At 43.2% G+C, this 19,440-nt stretch overlaps 1 protein-coding gene across 6 annotated transcripts in view; it reads right to left on the minus strand.

Moving 5' to 3' along the window:
• ABLIM1 (actin binding LIM protein 1) overlaps positions 1-19,440 on the minus strand; it is a 330,589-nt gene that overhangs the window by 28,745 nt on the left and 282,404 nt on the right. For 5 of the 6 annotated variants that reach the window (XM_055560661.1, XM_055560659.1, XM_055560657.1 and 2 more), the window contains exons 9-13: positions 18,693-18,776; positions 9,329-9,406; positions 8,152-8,307; positions 5,554-5,589; positions 3,066-3,195 (exon numbers count right to left, since the gene is read on the minus strand). In XM_055560661.1, the coding sequence (XP_055416636.1) occupies positions 3,066-3,195; positions 5,554-5,589; positions 8,152-8,307; positions 9,329-9,406; positions 18,693-18,776 (484 nt within the window). The remainder of the gene's footprint in view (positions 1-3,065; positions 3,196-5,553; positions 5,590-8,151; positions 8,308-9,328; positions 9,407-18,692; positions 18,777-19,440) is intronic. The other variant, XM_055560660.1, reaches the window with a different exon arrangement.

The following is a 19,440-nucleotide window of genomic DNA, read 5'->3' on the forward strand; positions in this document are numbered from 1 at the left end:
GCCCCTTGGTGATCCCTCTGTGGCTCCTGGCTCCCCCACCAAGTAAGGAGAACTGAGAACTCCGATTGAGGACTGCTACCGAAGCACAATGAGAACAATGGGAACGACACAGAGGGAAGGGCAGAGATGGGCAGGAACAGAAAACAGAAGGCAAAGCCCCTCTTCTCCATCATGCAGACATTAGGACAAGTCAAAGGAAGATCACCCTAAGAGTTGGCTCAAAGAGAGAAATTTCAGTTACGTGGGCCTAGGTCTTTCGTACTGTCCAAACATCTAAGTGGTTACGTGGCTTATCATCATGAAGACAACTTTGGAATCCTTGTTGCTGAATACCGTTGGGTTTTGCTGAGCCATATCACATATCAAAACCAGGAAAATTCCCCAGATATATATTATATTTTGCTTCTAACACAGAGAAAAGCAAAATGATAATATATATTTTTTCCTAAGCAGGAGAGAAGCAATCTTAAGGTCTCCAACGTACTTCCTGTTACTTCATCTAGAGCCCTTAGAAATGACATATTTCTCCCAAGGAGAGATGCTATGCCAGTTCTAAGACATGGCCGGGTGTGAAGTCATGACGCACGCAGGCATGCTGAGAGGTCCAAAGCTGGGGGCTGACTCTTGGAGATGCACCTTATTAGCCTTCCCAGGGCGCTAATAAATCTCCGCTTTGCAGGGTGCTGCCTGGAGAAGCCTGCCTCCTTACCTTTCACATGGGGAAGGAAGTGGTGTCGGAATGGGGAGTTGGGGCGGGAGTCGCTGTGGGCGGAGCTGAGGCTGCTGGTGCGCAGGAAGGACCTCTGCACACCAGGAGACAGCAGCTCTGTGCAGCAAGGACCGGGGGCAGGGCAGGGTGGAGACAGAAAAGAAGAGCAGAAATTAACACAGGAGCAGGGACGCCGCCATCGTTCCAAGGGAGGGAAAAGGAAAAAAAAAACAAAATAAAGAACATTAATCAGGAGTCTGAAAACGGAGGAAGGAAAAAGGGTTAAGAAGGCGCCTGCGAGGGGTTAGGCACAGTGGGGAGAGTCTGCCAACGGGTCCAGGTTAGTCCAGGGTCACTCTCCGAGGATAAATGGCTTTAGTGGAAGGGAACGGCCACCAGGACATTCTGGCAGGATGACACCCGCGACCGCTGAGTCGGGACCAGGCTTGCCACTTAGAGTCAACCATGGCTGTTTTTAAAAAGGCACCTAACAAAACAGAATCCTCTGACGTGTATGTTTAAAAGTTTCAAGAACCTTGCAAAGAACTATTGGGCTGGCCAAAAAAGTTCATTTGGGTTTTACACTAAGATGACAAACTCAAATGAACTTTTTGGCTAACCCAATACCAATATGTCAGGGTCAGATTCTCTTTTTTTTCTGTTTAAGTGGTAAACTTCTACTAGAAGTTTAATTTTACTTTGTCCTTGTCTGTGTCCCCTAGGTGGCAAAGAGCTGCCTATGATGCTGAGAACTGGCCAGTGGAGGCACTGATGAGCTGGAAACTTAGTTACGGACCTTTAAGCTAAACCAGACCGAGGGACGTGCATGACTCTCTGGCAACTAGAACTTATGGACTGGACACTTCAAGGTGCTCTGTGTTGACCATGACTGTGCTAGCAGAGCCCCCACCTTGAAAAAATAATCTTAATAACTGGCATCACACAGGTCCAAAACGTATCATGGAAGGGGAGGAGAAGTGCTTAGGATGCACAAAATGTTCTGAAGGTTCTTGGAATCAGAACTATGACGGGAACACAGGAACACTTTCTACTGCCCCATGAGGACATGGCCTTTTTGGGAAACCAAGTCGCTCACTGACCACTCCCTGGCTATCCAGTGGTCTCTCGGACAGTTTCCCGGCAACCCCATGTCATTCTGACAAGGTCATGGCTGCAGCCTCAGTGACCTTAGGGTATGCCCACACGTAGGGATGGTGGTATAAAGGATTTCTCGTCACCCAGGCAGATAAGGGCTTAAATCCAAACCCAGGAATAAAATGGATATAAATGTATATGACAAATAAAAGGAATTCCTTTCCTGAAAATTTTCCTTTAATGGAATTCAACAAATACTGAGTAAATGTTTAGGAGCCTAGAGAAAACTATATATTATTGAAGGATCTAAGAGTAAAAATTTAATCCTCTACAAGCACTAAATTTCTGGCTTTAAAGAGAAGATTGTAGCCTTTTTACATTCAGTTCATCCCTTTGGTTTTATTTTATAAAATAAGTTCCCATATGAATGGGCTTATGAGCCTGCACAAAAGCAAGAGGCTTAAAATGAAGTCTTTGTAGACATGCATTATCACCAAGTTTGTTTAAAAAGCCAAAATCTTCCTTGGTGAATGTATTTCTTCTGTGAATTTATTTATCTGTCTTCTGTGATAAGATTCTTCTTTTTGTATTCCACATAGGAGACACCCTCTAATATGAAAAAGGACTACATTTTGCAGAGATAAAGGTTGAATGAAGATCATTACTCTTAATAGTCTCCATCATAGCTCGTCTCCAGTGCTTGTATGTTTTCCAAGTCTGATTCAAACTTTTAGGTGGGAAGGCACCTTAAAATTGACCAAATACAGCCCATGCTTACATATGAGACTTCCTTCTAGTGGGTTCTTAACCAAGCACCCACAGTAATACCATGTGCCTGGATGGGGGAACATAACAAACCCATCCATAAATGACTGACACTGCATTTTAGATGATACTGGTAAGCCTAAAAGGCACATCACCATATTTTCTTTCAGAGATCTCCATTTTAAGTCTCAACATGCTGAGATTATCTTCAAGTCTTAAAAAAATAAATTCCTTTACTTTTTGTTGTCCACTGTCAAAATGTAACGATTCAGTAAATCACAATAAACATAATCATAAAATGCGTCTTATTTTAAGAAAAGAAATAACACAAACTGTAATGGGATAGGAGTTTTTGATTTTTCTTTTTTCCTGGGAGAAGGGAAGGTAGATTTGGCAGGCAGCCAGATTTTTAAACACACTACCAGTGGTGGGGGAAACGATCACACAGAAACACAGAGGTTTATCCGGAGTGCATCCAGGGAATAGGTGCCCTTACCGGGTCTGTGAAAATGCTGAGGAGAGCGGGATGTGGTTGGAGTGTAGCTGTGACGGCTGTACACCGGGGAGCTGATGGAGCCCTGGCTTGTGGACCGGCGGATCATCCGGTCCCGCCCATCCTGGTACCCCTGGAAGAAAGCGTGAGACGGCGGGTGCACGACACACGGTCAGGCTGTTGTCAGGCTCAAGTGAAGTCAAGCTGCACCCAAGTCCCCCAGGAACTATCCCGGCGACCCGCTCCTGTATACATTTTAGGGGCACGTTCCTTAAGCAGGTACGCAAACGAACACTCCAGGGGTAACGCCTTTTGTTCAAAACCTGTAGTCCTTGCCTTTACCAAGATTTTAAGATGTTAAAGTGATAAACTCCAGTGTTGACAGAGGTCTGGGAAAAGAGGGAATAATCCAACGACCATGTTTATACGATGCTTTTCAGTTTTACAAAGTGCGTTCGCATAGGTTGTATCATTAGACCTGCATCAGAAGGAAGGTAGACCATGTGGTGTTCCCTCCCTTCTCCACAAATGCGGGATGTTCCAGAAGGTTCCAGGAAGCTGAGACCTGTGGGCAGGTGTGTAGCTCGTACAGTGGAACCTGTTTCAGAAACAGCCTCCTGACTCTAATCTCACCCCTGGATCCAACCACCTACTCATACCATCTATGCATGTTGATCTGGGGACATTCTAAGTTGATTTTCCCAGAGAATAAGCTTGTGGTGGCCTCAAATCCAATAATTCTATCTCTAAAGGGCAAACCTAAAAATACTTTTTAAAATGATCTTTAAATGGAAAAATTTCCTCAGATATTTATAATGTCACCATTTATAAAGACAAAGTTTTGCATTATGTGCTCAACAAATGGAGGGCACACTTAAGCTATGGCATATCAATTTAATGGAATACAGTAGCATCACACCATGTCCAAATCTAAAGAATACTGTACATATAAAGTTCAAAAAAAAATCATACACACAACCATAACTTAAAACTGTAAAAGAATTAGACGAGTACAGGGAATGTTTCACACTTTAGGAGTTTGCTGTCCTATGAAGTTTTTACTAGCACAATAAAAATAAAAGTTTGAAAAAATGCACAAAAATGATTTAAATTAAAATCTCAATTACCATGGGTATGTGAAATGCAAGAGCAAGAGGCAAAAAAGCTTTGGTTTGATCCTAGTTGGCTCTAACAATAAATTGAAACAACAACAAAACAAAATTCCTGCAAGAGTGTGCCTCAGTCTTGCAAGTGGTCAATTATAGAATGACTGCTTCATAATTTGTTATAAATGCCCATAGAAATTATTCATAGCGCTCAGTATAAACCATCACAATACTACAGAGATTGTACCATCTCAAATTACAGTGATTACCTAAGGTCAGTCCAGTTCTATATAGACTAGCCAGAAAGTTACTTGACTTTAAGACAAGACTACTGATTTTATTTATTATTATTATTATTCGTAGATGGGGATAGACCTAACCCCTGAGGAGTTTGCTCACTGGATGCATAAAGAAACGCAGAAGAAGAAGAAGCATGCTGGAACAAACAATCCCTTTGTTATTATCTGTAACAGCTTACGTGAAAGAAAGTGCTGGGCTGGACCTGGGTGCTGGAGCATGCTCAGATTTGAGTGGGTCTGAGCTTAGGCTGCTCGTTTCAAAGCTACCCTCCAAGAGAAAAATTACACAGGAACAACAGGAAGTACTTCTAAGGCTTCTGGTCACCATGTAGGTAAGTCAATGTGGATGAGGGCAAAACCAAGAATTTCTGGGACCAGGGCTATAGTGTGAAGGTGTTGTTCCATTTTGTAAATCAATATCACCACCTTCCTGAAGAAAGTTTAATAAAATGGGTTGGGAGTATAAATCATTTGGGAGCTGTGTCTTTGGTGTTGGATGCTACAGAAGGGAAGAGTATGTTTGGGTTGACATGGGACCCATAGCTTACTATGGAACAATCACTGACCGCTCTATGTAATCCAGACACTCAGGAGGTTATTCCCAAGGGAACAGACAGGCTGGTGGACTTGAAAAAAGCCACTATACGGTCTGTCTACCTGAGAAGGGAGACAAGACTATTGATTTTAGACTAAGAAGGCTGGTCTTCCATGAAGATGGCTCTGCTGATAGAAACACCATGGCCACGGTTGGCCATTTCAGATAATCTAGTAGGTTGGGAATCAGATCAATTAATTATGGTTGATGAGAAAGAGCCCAACATAGGGACAAATGGCTCTACTCCCTGCAAACACTTTCCTACTATTCAGAGGTGCAAGGTACAACTGGTTTTATTTCCTTGTCTCCATTTAAAAAGAAATGTGCTTCTGTGTCTTAGAGACATATCTTACACTAAGGAGTCCTACATTCATCATAATCCTGTGCAGTTTTTCTGTTCGTTTAATGTCCTTTTGCAAAAATGTGAGTCTAGGAAAGGTCCAAGAAATTCTCCAATTCCACCCATTTAAATTTTCAAAAATGGCACTTACTTCCGCTGATGGAGTAGGAGACAGAGTCCTTGGAGACTGGAAGAATAAGAGAGAAAGTCACAATGTTAACTCGCTTTAATTAGAGTTTCTTATCAGAATCATCTGGAAACACTATTCAAACCACACATGCCAACACCCTTGCCTGTCCTCCACCTTCTGATTTAGAAGATGAGAGTGGGGCTCAGACAGGTACACAATGACAAAGCCCTTGGGGGACTGGGGCGCACGTGTCTGCCTGATAACCATGGGTTTTGACAAATATGCTGTAATGCTTTTAGGTAATTAAGTTAGAGAAATTGGAACTATTTCCTGTCTATATTCATGGTTTACCACAATGAGTTACAGTGTCTACTGAAACACAGAATTTGGTAAGCACAGTTGCTGACTAAGTTATAACCACAGTAATTAATCACGTAATATGTTATGGTGACCGCCTCGGTGGCATCTTCCCCAGGAGGCCTTGTCGACCTCATCACCATTCACCTTCCGGCTTCCATCTTTCTAGGATTCCTCGAGGCCGTCAGCCGACCAAGCCCTCTCCCACCTCAGGGCCTTTGCACGTGCTGTGTCCTCTGCCAGCAGTGCTTTCCACTCCGACACCTGCAGGGCGCACTCCCCATCTTTAGTGAGGCCTCTGCTCAAATGTATTACCACCCAGTCCCTTCTGTGATCCTCCCAGTTAAGGCAGCAACCCAGCACCCCGGACCCCCGTGTACTTTCTCCTTACTCTGTTTCACTTTCTGTCAAAGCAATATCACCCTGTAATATTATGTTCTGTATCTGTCTATTATATGTCTCCCTTTCCACTGCAAGCTCCATGAGGGCAAGAAATCCATTCATTTACAACTAAGTGTTCCCAGCAACTGGAGCAGCTCCTGGCACATATTAGGTACCCAATGAATATTTCCTAAATGAATGAATGAAATGTTCACAATTAAAAGTGCAAAAAAGCTTTCAAATAGAAATGAAATGCAAATGAAGTGTTCTGAAGAACACGGCCAGTGGCGGATTTCTCAGCTTCAGAATCTGCCCTTCTTTCCCAAGTGTACAAGAAGTTGCTGGCTGTCTGTACTCCAGACTTCCTCGAGCCCCGTGGTCTGTCTGATCTGTTTTCTGGAGGCACAGATGGCTACACAGAACTTCAAGCTTACTTCTCCAGTGTTTCTAAAACGGCAGTATATGGATTCTTTGGAAGTGCTAATGATCGAAAGGATAACGAAACAGCTTGCAAACTTGTCTAAGCTGCAAGCTTCATGGGTTGGAGACGGGTTCATGAACACATCTGATTTCTGACTGGAGGGCATCCACCTAGTCCAGACGCTGTGCTCAGAGAAACCTGTAGGCCATCATTCTAGGCTACTGTTGAGTGCTTATGTGCCAGAATCTAAATACTTCACTTAATCCTTACACAAAACACCTACGGTAGGTGTCCCTATTATCTTGAGTTTACAGATAAGGAAATGGAAATACGCAATTTTTCCAAAGTCATATGGAAAGTAAATATCAGATTCTGGTTCCAAACACAGAAATGTTCACTTCAAAGCTCAAACATCTGGGGCCATAACACCATAAAGCTCATAACACCATAAAGCAACTCGCCTCCTCTTGCTTGTACGGCTTGAACATTAGGCAATTCTCATTCACTTCCTGTAGGACCAGCTTCTGTGCATTCTGTTCAGGAACCTTCCTTTGCCCCTTATCCTCTGTGAAACTCTGCCCCGCAAAGGCAACTGAACCACCCAAGCCAATCGATCAATCAACCTGCACTTCAAAGACTGCAGATGCAGTTACAGCTATGTGACCACTAGGTGGCACTACATGTAAACGGACACCACTGACCACCCAAGGGATCATTTCAACCAGGAGCTATGCTCTGGAATACAAACCCAGACTGGAAAAATAAAAAAAATTAAAGATAGATACATATATATATAAATATATACGCACATATGTAGGTATATACATAGATTTTGTCATTATCTGCTTTACAGACAAAGAAGTTAGGATTATAAAGGGTGTCTCATGGTCAAAGCCACATAACTAGTGAGTGGAGTCCCTGGGTTAAGCCCAGGTAACTCGATTCCAGAAGCCCATCTCATACCACTGTGCTGTACTGTGGCCCTATGCATTCTTTTCTTGCATATACTAATTACCTTACGATGCTGGAAGACACAGTTGTCAAAATTTAGGGGGTGTGCTCTCTTTCCTCACGATCCCCATGAATATATTTCAGCTCGCCCCAAGGCTACCCCCTCACCCCAGAGGACCCTTCCCCCGATCCCCTCTGCTCACAGACTCTCCCCGGTTTCGGCTCCCTTCCCAGCAAGTCAGCTCCTCTACCCTCCGGCTTGGTCCTGATACTCACTCCTCCTGCACTGTTGTTTCCTATGGTTGGTCTGCTTCCCCACCTCTCCACACCTGCCACGGGGAGGGGATGGTGCAATAGGCTTCTGACTACCTCAATGCACCTGCTACAGAAGCCTGCGAACAGTGAGCAATGAGAAGGACTCTCTGACTCATCTTGACTCTGATCAGTAGTTTTTATACAGGTGGCAAAAAAGAAAGAAGTGCCATTCACGACTTCTGGGAATGTATTACCTCTCCCAGGCTCTGCCTCTCCTGCTTGTCATCATAGCCCGAAGAGTAGAAAGGCTCATAGGTAATAAGATCTGGACGTTCAATGTCATAAATTGCCTTGACCTTGGGAATGGCTGCTAAATCCTTGTAATCCAGGATTTCATTGTCCACTTTTGCCTGCCAAAGTTAAACAGAAAGAAAAATCATTCTGCCATCTTATCTTTGGGGAACTGTGGTTAGTGCATCTCATGTCTTATTTAAGACTGAAAATCTTAAAAATAAACAAATCCCAAAATACTTTGCTTAGCATGGTCACACTGTTTATAAAGTTGCCTGTTTAAGACTCACAGACATGGAGAACAGAATTGTGATTGCCTAGAGGGAGGGAGATTGGGGTGGGAAGAATTAGGAGTTTGAGACTAACAGATGCAAAATTTCTTATGTAGAATGGATAAACAAGAAGGTCTTACTGTACAGTATAGGAAACTATATTCAATATCCTATGAAATAATGGCAAAGAATATGAAAAGTGATATGTGTACATATGTACAACTAAATTATTTTACTATACAGTAGAAATAGATACATTGTACATCAACTATATGTTAATAAAATAAATTTAAAAAATAAAGTTGCCCATTTATACCAGATATTCATATTTTCAAAAAAAGTCACCAAAAGCTTGGGAAAAAGTCTAAGTAGAATTCATCAAATAGAGAAGAATGCAAACCTTCAGGATTTCCTAAATTTATGACAGAGAAGGGAAAGCTCAAACAGATGGTCAAAAAATCTTCCCAGATGGCTAAAAACAAGAACTGCATATTTAATAAACTAAATATTTAAAGACCTTTGTGGCAGAATTTAAGGACACTCAGTACTGGAATTATAAAACATATAATTAATCTCCAAATATCTATATGTAAGTTAGGTGCAATAATTTTTCAAGTCCTGTATCACATAACTGCATTTTATAGGGTTATCTGCTCAATCACTCTATACTGATGGTCACATCCACAGAAACATTCGATCGCCTGGAGGAAAATGGGATTGAGATGGCTGATCTACAAGAATGAAAATTGGATCTCATAACAGAAATATAAAGCATTCTGAATTATTCCCTTTCAGATTATCCAGTCCACACTTACCATCTGCTACCTTACCTGGCCTGGAAGTATCTCTTCCAGAAGCGGATACTTACATAGATAGTATGACCCGGGGAGCCAGGGATGCTGGAGCCTGGTCGAGAGTAAATGCTTTCAGAGGAAGTCCTGGTAGGCTGTAAAAGAAAGAATGTCATGTAAGATTTCAGACCGTGGCTTCCGAATCACGACTGGCTGAAGTCCCTATACTTGCCTAAAGACTTAAGCTGATTAAAAAGAGAAAGACTTGTAACTTTTCTGAATAAGGGAAAATATAACCGAGGAAGAAAGGTCAACGAGAACGAACTGTGCCGTCAGCCTTGAAAGTGCACCTGGGGGCTTCTTTTTCCTCCTTGTCCCCGACAACACTATCGAGCACATTCCATCTCCACGGCCACCACCCTAGCAACATCCAGTCACCACCCGTGCTCGCCTGGACTCCTGCCGTGGCCTCACCTTTGGGTTTCCTGCCTTCGACCTGCCTTCCTTCGACCATCTTCAAATCCACTGGGCACCCAGTGGCCACAGAGATCTGTGAAGAATACAGTCTGAATGGTCACTACCCTTCTTTTGGCGTCAGCATCTGCAAAGAATGGAGTCACCGCTCCCAGGGCCTCGGGATCTCGTCCCTGCCTGCCTTTCCTGCATCACTTACTGTCCGCCGTCACTCACAGGACAGGAACATGTCACTGCCTCAGGATCCTTGTCCTTGCTGCTTCCTTGACCTGAGAAGCGTGCCCTCATCCCCCGTTTCATTTTTCTTCCCTCCTTCAGTCTTGGCTTAAATATCACCTCCTCAAAGAAGTCTTGCCTGTTCTCTTCCTCCAGAGTTGGTGACTTTCTGTTTTCTCTCCTGGCATTAATCCTGCTTTCTCCTTCACGAATAAAATGAAAAATGCCGTACTTGTTGGTTTCATCATCATGTCGATCTCGCTCATTACCTTTAGTTATGGCCTCTGCCGTCAGAGGGCTTCTTTTTTTACCACATACAGTGCCCACCGTTTTGCACAGGTACAGAGTAGGCATAAATATTTGTTGTGGGAATGAGAATTTATTATTTGCAAGCAACTACTCAGTTTGTGGATACTTGACTCATGTTAATTACATGATTTGAGCTTAACCACATGGAAGGTCACTGAGTTAAGGTCCGTGGTCTGCCACCAGGGAAAGTATAAAGTGGACTTTGTAACACAGACTGAGAGAACCCTGAGAGGGAGGGATGGTGATGGAAGATGGGGGAAATGCATGAACTGGGATTAATGGCCCCCCAACCCCTCCTTGGTATGTTCTGGAAAGCTCTGCAAAGACACCAAAGGCCTGGTCTTAGAAGGCTTCTTCCTTCCATGCTGCTATTTCTTAGAGAAGATGATTTATAGATCTGTGTTAGGAATACTGTTTCTGCTGATATTTCGGGATCCTGATGTGAGTATAACTGAGTCCCTAAAACCCCCTCTAAAAACAAGGATATTGTATCACTATGGACCTCACATCTGAAACAAGGAAAGCAAGCCCACCTGGTCACCTTGAGGCAGGCAGTGCTTGGACCTGCTTTGACAGTAAGAATCCACTGGAGGGGTGGGATCAGTCGTTCTCACCAGGGTCCCTGACATCTCTGAGACATATGGGTGGCAGGGGGTGGAGAAAATGCACAGGGCACAGCGGAGGCGAGCAGGCTTGACCCTTCTGGCCCTCCCTCCTTGTACAAGCACTTTCCTCCTCGAGTGACAATTTTCCAATCACAGGAGTATCTCAAGATGATAGAATCCCCACATCTGAATATATTACCAAAGAAAGGATTCATGTAATAACAGGACTCCCAAAATCCAACTCCTGGATCAATCTGCCAATCAAAATGTACAAGGGACACCACCAAAGTGCAGCCTTCCTATAAAGAAAGATGCGACCGCTTCAGAAAGCTGAGCCAGTAACCCTCTCTGTGGGATAACTGGGCTTTCCTGGTGGCTCAGTGGTAATGAATCTGCCTGCAATGCAGGAGACCCAGGTTCAATCCCTGGGTTGGGAAGACCCCCTGGAGAAGAAAACGGCAACCCACTCCAGTATTCTTGCCTGGAGAATTCCATGGACAGAGAAGACAATCATTTACTACAGGCAGTCCTTCAGCTTCAAGTTGCCAGGACCTAACATTTGCCAAACTCGATATAGTAAGGCAGCCTCTTAGGCAACAACATGAGATTAGCAGTACTGAGCATTTCTTACTCACTTACTCTGTGGCAGGCCCTGTGCTGAGCACTCCCCAAGTATGCTCTCGTTTAATCTTTCCAATAACCCCAGGAAGGAGATTCTGCCAACACCCCTGTTTTCTAAATGACGGGAAAGTTGCACAGGTGGGCAAGGGTCAGGATTTGAAACCAGACACTTTAAAGGCAGAGCTTGAGCTCTTGATCTCCGTGCTAAATTTTCTGCGCACATTGGAGGGCAAGGGTAGCCATGTACTTTTCATCACCATGGCTTTGGGACAAATGAGGTGAAAGTAAAAGAAAAATAAGGAGACGAACTAGCAGGAGAGAGTGCATGCTAACTGAAAGTGTTTTGACTGCCACTTGGAAGCTTCTAAGAAGCCTGTAATAGCTCGCTGTTGGGGTGGGGTGGGAGAGGGTGTTCCCCAGGAGAGTCAGATGTTTTGGGTTGCTGGTGTTGCTATGGCAACGGCTTGTTTTCATTAACAAGCCTCATGGTGTGAATAGCCAAAGTGCACGCCGAGCTTCGGGGTCTCTCCCACGTTCCTCATCCTTATTTCTGCCAAAATGTGGGTCAGGTACCCTTTGTGTGTTTCCTGTTAACAATGGACCTGGGGGTGGCTCTGAAGTGTTTCTTTCTCTGATGTACTGTGCACCCTGATAGGAATACAGCTGGGGAAGAAGCCGTGCAGGGATCAGGAAAGGGCCCTGAGTGCTCCCTTCCGGAAATGGAGAAATACTCGGCTGGAAAAGATCTCTTGGCTGAACCAGCCTGTCCCCAGCTCAGTCTCTCTCTCTTCATTCTTCACAGGATTGAGCATCCTGTGAGTGACACAGGCTTTCTCTGAAGCATTTATCTTACTCATTTACTGTCTTAATATTGTTGGGCTAAAGGTATTAACATCCAAAAATTCTTCTCAAGTTCCATTGTTTTCAGATTGAAGTCACCTCCAATTTGCATCCAACTGCCCTGGCTTCTCTGATTGCAAAATAAAGATTTGAGAGTCTCATAGTCAATTTTTGAAGTCAAGCCAACGTTTAACAAATCCTCTCTGGCTCTTTTTTGAGATCACCGTGCCCAGTGTATCTTCAGACCACTTGGTGTATTTCAGAAACAGTGACAACGTGTTGGAGGCTCAGAACCTGCTGTCTTTCACTGCATTCGCCCCTGTTTGTTTTAGCTTCATTCTGGCCTCCTAACCTTACCGTCAATTTTACTTCCACAGACATCTTCTTATGGGTTGAGTTACGCCCTTGCTTGCCTATTTTCTCATAGTGGTCCTAAGTTGTTTTCCTGTTTAAAATGAAATAATGGAATAAAATACAGCTCTGTATAGCATAATCTAGGGGGGTTCAAAGGCTGGCTTTGGAGTCTAATACCTTGACGCATATATTGGCTCTATTGATTGTATGACACTTCACGAGTGTCTTTTTTTCCCTTTCCTTCCCTTTCTCACTCTTTCATTGTTTCCCTTTAACTTCCTTAGGCTTCAGTTTATCTATGTATAGAATGGAGGAGAGGGTACATACAACACCTCCTTCCTAGCGAGAAATGAAACAAAACATACAAAGCTTCAAGCACCTTGCCCCGCACATGACGAAGACCCAGCATTTTCCGGACAACTGATGTGAGACTGGAGTTCTTTGCCAGCATCTCAAATAATGAAGGGCAGGACTCACTCTGTTCTGCTCCTCATGACTGGACGCTCATTTTGGATGTGAGCTCCAATGACCAGACTTCCCTCGAGTTCTCACCCTTGGAGACCTTCCCATCAGAACTCAGGTAAGTTAACTGTCTCAATAGTTAACTACTGTGGATGGGGCAGTGGTCCCACCAAGAGCTGACAAATGTCCTTCCCTTTCTTGAGAACTCCATGGAACGAATCTGTACCCTCCCAAGATAACTTCTCCAGCTGGCATCTAGGCTCTAGTTACTATCACCCTTCCATGATGGATGGCAGAGAGCTTGCTCAAGCCTGTCTGATCTGCCAGGATAATTCCTATCTGCTCCCTTGTGAACTGTGCTCCAAGTTAAATGGTACACAGGGATGGCCCACTTACACCACAGCCCCTAACGGCTCCCCATGCTGGTGTGTTTGCTCAACCAGCAGAGGTTAGCGGTCTCTCTTCTGAAGATAAAAACTCTTACTCCTTAAAGTGGAACTATTATTTCTGAGTTTGAATCTTAAATATTTAGAATTTTACATTTCAATTCTAAACATCTAGCTTTCTAAACATGTTGCATTTCATTTTCTTTTTTTAAAAAGTGTTAATTTAAAAAGAGCCAATTCCTAATATTACATCATATGACAAAAGAAACCCAAACGGTTTAAGACCTAAAGGCAAATGTAATTTGAGAGTAGTTTAAAACAAGAAAGAAAAGAGACATGCTGAATTTTAAATGAACGTCTTATTTATCACTGAAGCCCCCCTTTTCTTCTTCTAGCTGTGTTTGCCCCCTAATTAATATACAACTTGCTAATAGTGTTTGATGGCCTTCAACATCAAAAAGCACAGAGCTGTCTTCTGACATGACAGCTCATATCCACACACTCAGAATTAAGGCTCATCTTAACCTCAAAAGCAACAGCTTCCTGACATGTTTTCCCTCTTTCAAATCCCACTGACAGTTTCTTCCTTATCATTAACTTAATTCTAAGTGTCACCTCTTCGGGTGGTAACAAAGTTACAGATAATCCATATTTCTACAGATGATCTTTACGTGCAATTATTTCATCTAAATTACTGTTTCATCCCATTCAGATAACCAAGTTCACAACAGTGATTCACCAAATTAAATCAAGAACCCAAATGAGTCAACAGGCTTTGTCTGTGGAATTCTCTCTGAGAGCTGTGATAGACACAATTACCTTCTTGCCTATATTATAAATGAAGATAATTCCAAATATTTATCCCCAAAGGTCTTCCCACTTCTGTTCTACAGAGGGAAAAAAAACCAAACCTATAGAGCTGTGATGAAGCTGTTAAAGCAGATACAATCTACTTGTTCTCACTTTTTCCTTCATGCCTTACAGAAAAAAACAACTTGAAAGCTCAGTGGGAAAAATTCAGTTTTTTCTTTTGATGCCATCTTTGGGGGGCGGGGAAGGTAGAGGAAAGCATGGGAAAAGCAAGGTAGATATAAGAAGGATTATAAACAGTCTGTGATCTTTCAAAGGACTTTGCCAACAAGATTAGCCTTTAATCCTCATTTTGGCAACAAGAGAAAAGGATCCTTCAGTAAGAACCTTCTAGTTGTATGTGGCTCATGCAAGAAAAGCACTTTCATAAAGAAAGTGTCTAAATTTACATTTATTTCTCCAGCACACCTTCACATACCTACTTTCAGTTTCAAAAAGGCTTTTTATTTTTCCTCGAAGGAAAGAAAGAAATCAACAAAGAGAGGTCTCACCAGACTAGTAGTTCATTTCAACAAGAAAGAGAAAAAAATGACATTGGATTGCTAATAGTAGATGCTTGAAAAATGCACATCTTTTTGTTTTCTGTACAAAGCTTAAAAAACCTCTCTAACTATATTTCACTTGCTATTTCCCTTACCCCTTGACTTTGTCCACCTGTTCTACACTTCAGAAGGCACAATCACAGGATGAAAATTACACTGAAGAAATTCCCCAGTTCTCAAACATCTTTAAATGTTTACCATTAAAAACACTTACCGGAGCTTTGCCTGGAAATTAACCAGAGAAATGACATTTTCGCTTATTTCCAATTGTGGGCCGCCCCACACACGTGGTCCCTTCTTAGAAGCAGAGAGCTGGAGAGCCCTCTTGCCCCAGACCTCCCCTCACCCCACAGGAGCTGGGGAGTAACAGCTATGTTCATCTAGTCTGCATTCATCCTAAGCCATGCTCTAAGAAGGGAGAGAACTACAGGCAACTGGATCCCAGATCAGAGAGGTCGTATGAGGGCCTACGGGACCTCTACTCATATAAGGTAGTTGACACCTTATACGAAGTGCTACTAAGGTTGACAGTACCTGCCTTGGTTTTTTGTCGAAGTTCACCAGACAAGGAGGTGATAACAGCTGCAGAAGAAGGAATACTTTAAAAAATCTTAACACATATTAAATATTCACTGCTAAGTCAAAAGAGGAAATCCTTTCAGTTTTTTTGTTTGTTTTTGCTTTTATTTTTGGTTTAGTTTTGGCTGCACCACCAGCTTGCAGGATCTTAGTTCCCCGATCAGGGATCGAACCTGTGCCCTGAGTAGTGAAGGCACAGTATCTTCTCCAGAACCATGTGTACAACCACCATTAGCCTTTACTATGGCCAAGAGTCCTCACTGTGCAGGATAAATCTTAACACCTGTACATTCTGATACACCAAAAAGAATAAAATATCTGAACACAGAGAAAGCTGGGAACACAGTGGTATGTCTGGTGGCAACATTAATAAAACAGTAACCAATAGCATAATTTCCTTATTCTAGGTATACTTACAGCCTCTAATTAGCTCCTTTGCAGAAATAGACACACAGTATTTGTTTGGTATATTATGGGTCTGCAAGTGCATACGTTATAATACAGTGTGTGTTAGTTTCAGAAGAGAAAAAAAACTCATGCCCACTTTGGATGGCAGCCATTCATGCTTTAGCCTCCAAAGGCACAGCCCAGAAGCCCCTTTTTAGAACAAAAGCAAGTGATCCACTCCAGATTACTACAAACTTGGTCCGGGGAATATGGTGTGGTTTGTTTATAATGAATTACCGACCTTTCCCTGTAGACAAAATTTGCTTTTCTTATAGAACTCTTCCAAGTAAGTGAAACCAGAATATATTTTTCTTAGGTCATTCTATTGGGCTGGCCAAAAACTTTGTTTGGGTTTTTTCCCATAACATCTTGCAGAAAAACTTGAATGAACTTTTTGGCCAAATTAGTAATTTTTTTCCTCACCATTTTCTTTTACCTGTAATTCAGCAAGAGGAAATAAGAGGAGATTTCAGAAAATAAAAAATAAAATGACCTTCCTCCACAATAAAACCAGGCTTATTTCCAGGGCATGAAGTGCTGAAAGTCCCTGCAAGGGGTACAGTTTATCTAACACTAAAGGTACTTGATACTAATCTGGTGAAATGAACTGCTGTGTAGTCAACAGTATTTAAAAGGCCAAAATATCTGGGTGGCTTGAGAATTGCTTTGGCATTTTCAGGCTTCTCAAAGGTTTTGATAAGCCATGATGGCCAATGGGTGAAGCAAGAGCTTGTCAAATGGCTCATTTTCTCTGCCGGGTCCCAAGTGATTTATACCTTTCTGTGACAGGGTTACAGTTAACTTTACTGATATTTAAGGTTCGACAATGGGAATTAGATACCCATGCTTAACAACAGGGTAGGAAGAGAGAAGGTTTTCCAAAATAGACCTCTTTCTCTCTTTTCTTCTTTTTTCTATCTCTTCTCCAGCCGACCACATCTCTTAAATGTAAGGGTCTGGAGAAGACCAAAAAATTTCACAGTTGATGGTATTTTTCTTAAAGTCATGAAAGTGAATCACTTGGCAATAGCCTTAGGCTAACAAAATAAAACACTATTTGAGTTATAAAGCATACTTTCGGGAAAAAACCAAAAGCTATTGAAAAAGCAATTTCTTGCCAAGTAGGTACTAATTCTAAGAACTCACTTGCAATGGGAATAATTTCTGGCTGTTCCTCTGGATTTATGACACTGTATGTTAACTGTATGTTAAACTCTGCTGTTGGAGCCAAAGGTTTAAGATAGATGAAGATTATATGACAAATATAAGTTGAATGTAACCCAGCTTCACGGGTGAATGCAATACACTCAGGGCCTGGAATCTACAGATAAGTGTTGCTCCTTTTGACCTGCAACACCTTGGACTGACTTCACTCTGTAGGTGGAGAAACTTCAGGGGTTGATGTCTAAAAGGTTTCTTTCCCCTCTGAAACTCTGTACTTCTAACTATCTTTCAAATCATTTAAAGAAGGCAGGTACAGCTTTAATGAAAGTAGACCCAAACCCAAACTCTCCTGGGCCATTGTGCAGTTCTGGCAGGCAGAGAAAACAGGCACAGGCATCAAGCCCAGACAAAGAGTTGTGTCGCAACCCTGAGTGACAACAGAGCTACAGAATGGGTTTCATCTGGACAGAGCTGGGGCCCTGAAAGTCACTTGTACCTTAACGGGCCAAGGTTTCAACTGATTCTAAGAAACCCCGAAAGAAGGTCAAGCGTGTGCAGGGAACACAGTCTCCTGCCTCGCTGCTCATCTGGAGAGCTGGCTGAGGACTCTCCCAGGTTCCAGAGGATGCTCTGGAAAGATGGTGCCGCCCTTACAAACTGTCTCTTCCTTGGGCACCATCAGACTTTGCCAGTATTTCATGCTCTCCTCTTTGTGTCTTCCCAGGTCTCTCTCTCACTCTCACTCTCCCCTTGTAGGACAGTGGAAAGAACATGAGTTACCGGCTCCAATCTCAGCTCTTCCACTTACCGCTGGGAGAACTCTGGGGAAGTTAGTTCACTATGATGGTCTCAGTCTTTCCATCTCTAAGATGGGAATCAGGACAGCTACTTGGCAGGGATTCTTAAGGAGAGCCATTGAGAGAGTATGTCAGTTTCTCGCCTCTGCAGAGCTGTAGCTAGTCTTATTTGTTCTCTTTTCCACGTTGCCACTCCTTCCTCGAGCCAAACCTCTCCTTCCCCAAGTACTGCATTTCCCCAGCTCCACACTTCTGTTGCTCTTTTTGTCAGGCCCACCCCTTTCTCATCATCTCTATGTGTTCAAATCCCATCCATCCTCCAAAACTCAACTCAGAGACCACTTCTCCCAGGAAGTGCCCCTTGAGCCCCTTTCCCTCACCTGACCTGCCTTGATGTTTACGATCCATATGCTGTGATATGTTTCAGTACCTTTTAATAATTAGGTACCTGTCTTTTCTTCCTTACTGTACCTGGGTACTTGGCAAATATTTGTTCAGTGAACAAATGTGTGGGTACAGGACCGAAACAGTGGTGTCCAATGAGCTCGCTGTCCTGAAGACAATGCTTTAGCCACCACTCTAAATGAAAACATTGTCTAGAGCAGGAAACAGCCGGAATCAGAATGTGAGATGCACTCCGTGGGGTGAGAAAAAGCATCTGCCTCTATGGGAGCCCAGAAGTTATGTGGGGAAAGCAGCAAGGGGAGGAAAAGCGACAGAAGCCTGGGGCCCCTAGCACAGCGGCCCCGAGCCTCAGCTCAGACACGGTGCCAACCTGCAGACACGGGGACCGTCCTGTGCGTCGAATCAGACTTTTGGGATAAAAGAAATCAGACGGAGATCGACGGATGTTTGGGGGCTGTCGTGAAACATGAAAAAGGGAAGAGTGAAGAAAGAAATAGCCTCAATTCAGACACACTATCAACAAAAAAACCTTTAGGAAAACTAATTTGATAAGTGATAAGTGACATCAGGTTTTCCCTGGTGGCTCAGTGGCAAAGAACCCACCTGCCAATGCAGGAGACTGGGTCGGGAAGGTCCCCTGGGAAGAGAAAATGGCAACCCACTCCAGTATTCTTGCCTGGAAAATCCCATGGACAGAGGAGCCTGGTGGGCTAGTGCTTGGGGTCACAAAGAGTTGCACATGACTGAGCAACTAAACAACAGCAACGATGTGGAATCACTTTAGTCGGGGGGGGGGGGTGTGTGTGTGTGTATTTTTAAGGTCCATGTTGAAAGCATAGTAACTGGTCTTCATTTTCTTTCTCTTTTGGCCACCCCACGTGGCTTATGGGATCTTAGTTCTCCAATCTGTGATTGAATCCATGCCTTCGGCAGTAAAAGTGCCAAGTCCTAACAATGAGACTTCCAGGGAATTCCCTAACTGGTCTTTACGTTACAGTATATTTACCTATGTTCCAACCTTCCCCACTCCCCATCATTCCTTTCCATTTATTTTGGCTGAAATATTCTTACATATGAAGAGTTAGAAGCCAATGAAGCCATTGACAGATGTTCTTGAG

This window comes from Bubalus kerabau, chromosome 22, assembly GCF_029407905.1.
Source record: "Bubalus kerabau isolate K-KA32 ecotype Philippines breed swamp buffalo chromosome 22, PCC_UOA_SB_1v2, whole genome shotgun sequence".
Lineage (NCBI taxonomy): Eukaryota > Metazoa > Chordata > Mammalia > Artiodactyla > Bovidae > Bubalus > Bubalus kerabau.